The sequence below is a fragment of the Megascapheus bottae genome, unplaced genomic scaffold, assembly GCF_031878675.1.
Source record: "Megascapheus bottae isolate mThoBot1 unplaced genomic scaffold, mThoBot2.hap1 HAP1_SCAFFOLD_263, whole genome shotgun sequence".
NCBI classification, from domain to species: domain Eukaryota; kingdom Metazoa; phylum Chordata; class Mammalia; order Rodentia; family Geomyidae; genus Megascapheus; species Megascapheus bottae.
In genome coordinates, this window is record NW_028327375.1 from 118,136 (window position 1) to 126,332 (window position 8,197).

The 8,197-nt window shown below is 50.3% G+C and overlaps 1 protein-coding gene across 1 annotated transcript in view; it reads left to right on the forward strand.

The window, feature by feature from the left end:
* LOC150040006 (protein Shroom2-like) overlaps positions 1-7,635 on the forward strand; it is a 50,281-nt gene extending 42,646 nt beyond the window's left edge. The window contains exons 6-11 of the mRNA XM_090327456.1: positions 438-605; positions 888-1,088; positions 2,289-2,837; positions 3,781-3,952; positions 5,968-6,240; positions 6,965-7,635. Coding sequence (XP_090183582.1) covers positions 438-605; positions 888-1,088; positions 2,289-2,837; positions 3,781-3,952; positions 5,968-6,240; positions 6,965-7,231 — 1,630 coding nt within the window. The 3' untranslated portion in view covers positions 7,232-7,635. The remainder of the gene's footprint in view (positions 1-437; positions 606-887; positions 1,089-2,288; positions 2,838-3,780; positions 3,953-5,967; positions 6,241-6,964) is intronic.
* The last annotated feature ends 562 nt before the right edge of the window (positions 7,636-8,197 follow it).

The following is an 8,197-nucleotide window of genomic DNA, read 5'->3' on the forward strand; positions in this document are numbered from 1 at the left end:
TCTGTCACGTGTTCAGTACTGTTACCGAGCACCAGGCATGACAGCAGAGACTTAGCCAAGCACCGGAGGCTCACACCTGTCACATTAGCTACTTAGGAAGCTGAGATCAGAGGATCAGTGTTCCAAGTCAACCCAAGCGGAGAACTCCAAGAGCCTCAAACCTCTAACACCACAACATCCCAAAGTGGACGTGGTAGAATGACAACCTTGAGCGAAAAGCTACAGCACAGTGCCTGGCCGAGCTCAAGCCCTAATGAAAGTGCCTATGCCCTCACAGGTGCCTGTGTGCATGCAAACTGGTGCGCATGCGTGCACACACAGTGAATGGATTTCCCTTTGTAAAATGGTCTAAGGGGATTATCAGTGTATGAGTTTACTTGCATGTAGGGAGAATGGGTTAATTAGAATCCATAATGAATTTCTCTTTATGCTTCTAGACAAGCAGGTCCCCAGTGTCTGGAAGTCAGTCCAGGAACATCACAGGATTCACAGGACCAGAAGCAACAGACCCTGTCTACATCATCTGAATCATCTCATAGTTGGGAAGCCACAGCACTGCCCCAGGAGGGCCGGAGCCGATCAGGAACTTTACCTAGAGATTATAGGTATTCGGAGGAGAACACACAAGCAGACTTGAGACCCCCAGCCAAGGGCACCCTTTCACCCCCACGTGGTCAGGGACAAGGCGGGTGGCCGCTGAGCACCGTTCCACTCCCCAAGAAGACAGCCCCACAGAGGCCTCCACCACCCAAGCTCGAACTCAGGAAGTACAGGGGCCCAGACAGCGCACCTGCAGACATTCGCCGGGCTGCTCCTGACAAGCCTTGCCCAACGCCACCTCCTGCGTCCCTAGGTGCAGGTGTGACCCTCCCGTCTCCTTCCCGCAGTCCCTCTGTGTTCAGCAGTGCCCATCCCCAGCATGTGAGTGCGGACACCAGCTGTCCTCAGGCAGAAGTGCTGCAGGCGTCCAACCTCCAGCCTCTGCAGACATCTACCATGGAGACCTCTCGCTCCCCATCTCCACAGTTTGCCCCACAGAAGCTGACAGACAAGCCTCCCTTGCTCATCCAGGATGAGAATTCAACAAGGTATTGCCCTTGACCCTGGTGTCTTGTGTCCATCCTGTCTCCCAAGCCGCCTTCTGTAGGTGCAGGCCTCAGCAGCCAGTACCTGGCATCAGCAGGAGACACTGAGTTGACATTTGGTCCTGGGAAGTTAGCTGGAGGAAGAGCCTTGACTCAGTGATCTTTTTTAAACTCATCCACTGGGACACTGCTCTTGCATAAAGGAAACGAGCCGCCCTGAATCCCTAAGCCACATATCTGTATGTCTGTGTGGCCTTCAGGCACCTGCACTCTGGGCATGTTTTGCCTGTGCATTTCATATTTAGGATCACAGTTCAGATAATCTAAACAAGAGAACATTAGATGAAGTTAATGTGTTTTACATGAAGTCCAAAGGTTTCGTACTCCCCTTTTCCTGAAATTTAAAAATAACAAAATGCTCAGTAGAGCTGGGTCCCGTGGCTCACACCCATAAATGTAGCTACTCAGGAGGCAGAAATCAAGAGAATCAAAGTTCAGAAGTAGGCCAGGTTCTTGTGGCTCCTGCCTGTAATCCTAGTAACTCAGGGGGCTAAGATCTGAGGATCATGGTTCAAAACCAGCCTGGACAGGAAAATCTGTGAGACTCTTATCTAGCTAGATATCTAGCTAGTTCCTTCTGTAGGAACCCTACCCATCCTGGTAGTGAAGTACTGAGCAGTTTTCTATTACCATTGGGAATAAAAGCAAATGAGCAGGCAGTGGGGGCTCATGTCTGTAATCCTAGCTACTCAGAAGGCTCAGATCTGAGGATCTCAGTTCCAAGCTAGCCAGGGAAGGAAGTCTTATTTCCAGTTAACCACCAAAAAGCTGGAAGTGGAACTGTGGTTCTAGTGACAGAGCACGAGCCTTGAGCAAGAAACTAGGGGACAGTGTCGAGGCCCTGAGTTCAAGTTGTAGTACTGGCAAAAAAAGCAAATGAATATTAAACAGCAGGAAGTCACCTTCAGGCACCTATAGATATGTTGAGTGTGATGGTTTGATTTGGACCCAGCTTCTTCCAACTTCCCTATAGCACCGTTCCTTTTCCAAGAGGCATAATCCTGGTGGCTTCAGCCAGCTGGGTGAGGAAGCAGTTGTTTTGAATCAGGTTTTCTTGAGAGGGCAGGGGGGCAGTGGCCTGCTGAGTCCTGGGTTAGAACTCGAGCCTTTCCACATCTCAGAGAATGGCACTTCTCTTTCCAGAATTGAGCGGGTGATCCACAACACCACTGTGAAGATGGTGCCCATCAAGATCGTCCATTCGGAGAGCCAGCCAGAGAAGGAGAGCCGCCAGAGCCTCGCACGCCCGGCTGAGCTGCCCTCACTACCTAGTGGGCTGGAGAGAGACCAGATCAAGACACTGAGCACCTCGGAGGAATGCTACTCCCGTTTCTGTGTGTACACACGGCACAGTGCCGAGACCGAGACCCCAACCAAAGCTCAGCCTCCGGAGCCACAGTCCCCAAGCGTTCCCACATCTTCTTTGAAGGATGGGAGTACCGCCTCTCCTGGGTTCAGCTATGTGAAGGCCAAGGAGAAGACCATGGAAGATCTAAAGTCAGAGGAGCTGGCCAGGGAGATCGTGGGAAAGGATAAGTCCCTGGCAGAGATCCTGGACCCCAGTGTGAAGATCAGAACCACCATGGATCTGATGGAAGGAATCTTCCCCAAAGACGAGCATCTCCTGGAGGAAGCTCAGCAGCGGAGGAAGCTACTCCCCAAGATTCCCTCACCCCGAACCACAGAGGACAAGTAAGTAAATACCGCACTCCACTGGAAGCCTGGATCCGGCCCCACATCTCTTAGGCTTAGAGAGGGAGAAGAGCATGATCGCTTTCTTTGGAAGACAGATATTATATTATAGGGGTGGCTAGTGCTTAGCATTTTTCTGGAAGGTCCCCACAGAGGAGGTAAGGGTTATAGACACTATCCCTTGGCGTGATGACTTTGGGTCATGAAGATTCACACTGCAGAAGCTCAGCTCCTTGCCTTGGAGCTGGCATGATTATGATTATGATTTTTGAGGACCACATCAATCAATCATTCAATCAGTCAGATGTTTCCCACTTGTAAACCTCAGGATGCTTAGTGTAATTACTGTCTAGGAGTCTTTCCAATGACAGTTATTCCTGGTACGAGGGGAAAGTGCAGTGTCAGTCACAGGGGCCATTTAGAAATATCGGAAAACATGGATATTGGTTAAGTGGCCCCAGATGTTAGTAGTGCTGACAGGAGAGGCCTAAGCAGAGGTGAACGTTTAGATTTGAGTGTAAGCCTTTCCTTAACGAGTAGGAATTGTGTGTGAGTGTGTGCGTGCACACACACATGCACCAGTACTAGTTCGTGAACTTAGGGACTTGAGCTGTTTGCTGGTCAGTTGGAGTTAAGAGTCTCATGAATTTTCCTGCCTAAGCTGACTTTGAACCACGATCCTCAGATTTCAGCCTCCTGGGGAGTTAGGATTACAGGAATGAGCCATTGCTAGCTGGCTAAACTTTTGCTTCTTTATACCGTTTGCGGGGGGAGGTTTTTTGTTTGGTTGATCTTCCCCTCTAGCTGTCTCTGGTTGTCCCTGGTTGGTAGCCTTATTTTAGTACCAGTTCTGTTTGCCACTACCCATAGAGCGGGTCCAAAGAGGGGATGAGCTTCTGTGAATATGGTTGCAGATAACGGAGACTGTAATCTCTGTATCCAGGAAAGAGGAGCCAAATGTGCCCGGGGTCACGTGTCTGGCCACCAATTCCACATACTACAGCACATCAGCCCCCAAGGCCGAGCTGCTCATCAAGATGAAGGACCTGCGAGGGCAGCCGGAGGCTGAGGACCATGTGGGCAGTGACTTGGATCACGATCTGTCAGTGAAGAAGGTAGGAAAGTAGAGGCAGGCGCTGCGGCTCCAGTGCCACTCGGGAGGCTGAGGTAGGAGGTCAAGAGCAAGCAGACAAAACAGCCAGCCCCTCTGCTCAGAGCCATTCACACGGGCCGCGCTGGTCCATGCCTGAAATCATGCCTGCTCACAAGCTGCAATCTCAACATTGCCTGGGACAACAGAATCCCTTATCTTGACATAATCAGAAAAAAAAGCCAGAATGGAGCTGTGGCTCAAGTGGTAGAGCGTCAACCTTGAGCCAAACAGCTAAGGGACAGCACTCAGGCCTAGAGTTCAGTCCCCAGTTTGGTACCAGAATCCACACCAAACAGAGAGACATCCATATTGAGGGTACTGGGCAAATGAGAGGCACTGAGCAGAGACCCTGACCACATGTCCGAGGGCACGTGCTGAGTTTCCTGTAAGATAAGGAAATGTGAGGTCAAATGAGGAAGACCTCTATGGTTCATTGTGTGTGTGTGTGTGTGTGTGTGTGCACGTGTGTGTGTACACATGTGTGTGTACGTGTGCTCATATTGGTGCGTATACTGGGGCTTGAAATCAGACTTATACTTTTCCTTTTAGCTTTTTCTTGCTTTTAGCTTTTTCTTAATGCTTTGGAGTTATGCCTCTACTTCTAGCCTTTTTCTGGTTAATCGGAGGTGAGAATTTCTGAGATGTATTTTCCCACACTGGCCTCAAACCTCAGTCCTCAGACCTCAGCTTCCTGAGTATCTAGGATTACAGGCCAGAACCACCGGCACTCACCTTTTTTGTCTGTTTGATTTCGAAACAGTTCTTGCTGTGTAGCCCACTCTGGCCTCAAATGCACAGTCTTCCCGCTTCAGCCTTACTAGTACTAAGATTAGAGACTGGGCACACTATACAGAATTGATTTTTCTTTTTCTTTGAAATCAGAGTCTAGTCCCTGCTAGCCAAGTGCTCTATCACTAAAGTTGCATCCAAGCCTTTTGTCTCAAAACCTTTGAAAGCTAATGTCTGTTTCTCCTTAGTGGCCCCTCAAAAACAGGAAAAATACATTCTTGATAAAAATTTTCATAAGAAATGTAAAGGAATCAATAAAGAAATCAGCCTCCTTCCAGAGTTCTGTTTCAAGGTAGCCCAGCTGAGGTGGAGGTTGTTGTTTGCTTGGTTGGTTGTTTCTTTAGTGGGGGGGCACTCTCACTTAGCTACTGCTTCTTTTTTAAATTTTTTGCCAGTCCTGGGCTTGAACTCAGGGCCTGAGCACTGTCCTTGGGCTTTCTCAAGGCTAGAGCTCTACCACTTGAGCCTCAGCACCAGTTTTGATATGTGGTACCAAGGAATTGAACCTGGATCTTCGTGCATGCTGGCCAAGCATTCTACCACTAGGTTACACTCCCAGCCCTCACTTAGCTTCTTGGTGTAAGGCTGGTGCTCTTCCACTTAAACAGCACCTCAGCTTCTGGCTTTTGGGTGGTTACTTGGAGAAAAGAGTCTCATGAAACTTTCCCGCCTGCGCTGACTTCGAACCTCAGTTCTCATATCTCAGCCTCCTGAGTAGCTAAGATGACAGGCTTGAGCCACCAGTGCCTGGCTTTCTGTTAAGTCTTTAAGTCTTAAACACAGGAACTGAGCACAAAGCATCACATAGGCCCTGTAAATCCTTACAAAGCCATTGTGGAAGTAACATCTACTCCGTGTTGCACCAGAGCAGCTTTATAGTATGTTTAAGAGGGTGTTAGCAGACCAGAATTCAAGCTTTTGGGGTGTGTGTGTGTGTGTGTGTGTTGTTAGTAATGGAAGTTAAGGTGTCAAGCCTGGGAACCCTCTATCCCTGCCCTCCACTCCCCCTCGCAGGCCTGTTTTATTTTAATGCATTTTTGTATATTTGTATATGCCATTGTGTGTTCATTGTATTAGTTAAACGCAGCTCATGTACCCAGAAATCCTTGGTTCCTTAATGACGCCCAGAGTAACTTTCACTGCGCGTGGCCATCCTCGTGACGTCCCGCGCTTCCGGTGCCTCTCCAGCAGGAGCTCATCGACAGCATCAGCCGAAAGCTGCAGGTGCTCCGGGAAGCCCGGGAGAGTCTGCTGGAGGACATCCAAGCCAACAATGCCCTCGGGGACGAGGTGGAGGCCATCGTGAAAGACGTCTGCAAACCCAATGAGTTTGACAAGTTCCGGATGTTCATTGGGGACCTGGACAAAGTGGTGAACCTCCTGCTGTCACTGTCAGGCCGCCTGGCCCGAGTGGAGAACGCTCTCAATAACCTGGACGACAGTCCATCTCCTGGAGATAGGGTATGTGCACGTGGATCCGGCTGGGCACAGTCCTGGGGGAAGGCTTTTGGGGGTGCTGGAGCGCCTCTGTGTGGATCCCATGGGGTCTGAGGCGGCCTCAGGGTTTTCACTGACCACCTGGGAGGCAGCACAGCCCCCAAAGTTGCCACGCTTTCAAGTGTGTGGCCCTGCTTTGGCCTCTGTGTATGCATGTGTGCGTGCGTGTGTGTGCACGCATGCGGGAGAGGGGGTGAGGGAGAGAAAAGGAGGGAGGGAGACGAGAGAGAGAATGAACTGGGGCTTAAACTCAGTCTCTTTGCATTTTTTGTTCAAGGCTGGAGCTCTACCACTTGAGCCACTTCTGGCCTTTTCTGGCTTTTTTGGTGGTTAGTTGGAGATAAGAAGCCTCATGGATGGGGCCGGGAGTTTGGCCTAGTGGTAGAGTGCTTGCCTAGCATGCGCGGAGACCTGGGTTCGATTCCCAGGTACCACATACATAGAAAAAAAAAAGCCAGAAGTGGTGCTGAGGCTCAAGTGGTAGAGCTCTAGCCTTGAGAAAACCCAAGGACAGTGCTCAGGCCCTGAGCTCAAGCCCAGGACTGGCAAAAAAAAAGAAGCCTCATGGAGTTTCTTGCCCAGGCTGGCTGCGAACCGTGAACCTCAGCTCTCAGCCTCCTGAGTGGCTAGTTTGCTCAGCTAGTCGTGGCCTTTCCACGGGCTCACTTCTCTGTTTCTCCCTCCACAGCAGTCGCTGCTCGAGAAGCAGCGCGTCCTCACCCAGCAGCACGAGGACGCCAAGGAGCTCAAGGAGAACCTTGACCGACGGGAGCGCATCGTGCTGGACATCCTGGCCACCTACCTCAGCGAGGAGAGCCTGGCGGACTATGAGCACTTTGTGAAGATGAAGTCCGCCCTTATCATTGAGCAGCGGGAGCTGGAAGACAAAATCCACCTGGGCGAAGAGCAGCTGAAGTGCTTGTTCGACAGCCTGCAACCTGAGAGGGGCAAATGACAGCCCCGATGTGGTGGAAGGCAGGCCTAGAGCCTGGATGGGGGGCAGGCTTCGAGCGAAGCCCCCAGCCACACTCCTCTCCTGGAGACATTTCTCCCTGTGGCTAGTAGAAAAGCAATAACATCCGTGTGTGTCTGGGATAACTTATTGAACGTTTTTAGTTTTCTTCGGAATACCGAGCATCCTACAGGGCTACCACAGGACACTGAGCTGTGCCGACGGGTGAGACCCCCCTGTGGCAGCCCAGGGCTGTGCCCTGAGGGGTACACTGACAGTGGTCTGTTCTCAACCTTAGGGCCGTGTCCCTAAGGAACACAAGAGGGGAGCCCGTGGGGCACCTTCCCACGATTTGTCTGTCTTGGCTTGTTCAACAGTGAGCACTCGTGGTCTGTGTCATGTAATGATGTCCTGTGAGCCAGCAAAATCATGAGGGTGATGGTGATGATGACCTATGAACATGGAGGAATGATTTCATGACGGTTCTAAACCAACTGCGAAATGAATAATCTATACATTCGGTGCACTCATTCGAAGACTAAAATTGCCATTGAAAGAAAAATCACGCGCATGCTTTACAACAGGCACCAAACAAATAGCTGTAGTCCTCATCAACGTTGAAATGGTGTTTTTCCAGCCAAGTTATTTTACTTGGCTAAAAGTGTGTCCCGTAATAGTGTGCTTCTTAGCTATTTCTTGCCTGAGATCAATGGAATACTTCCTAAGTTACCTTTCCCTAGGACATTCGTTTTCTGTATGTGAATGAGTGTGTGTGTGTGTGTGTGTGTGTGTGTGTGGTGTGTGCGTGTGCGTGCGCGTGCGCGTGCGTGTGTGCTTAATGCTAATTGGCTTTTCTGGTTTTGCCTCCAAGTCTGTTAAGATGCCATGAGAGCTATATTCCACGTTAAGAGCCTTTCATCTGGTTTTGCAGAGGTCCTGTGGACTATCGGGTCTAAACTTGATCTTCTG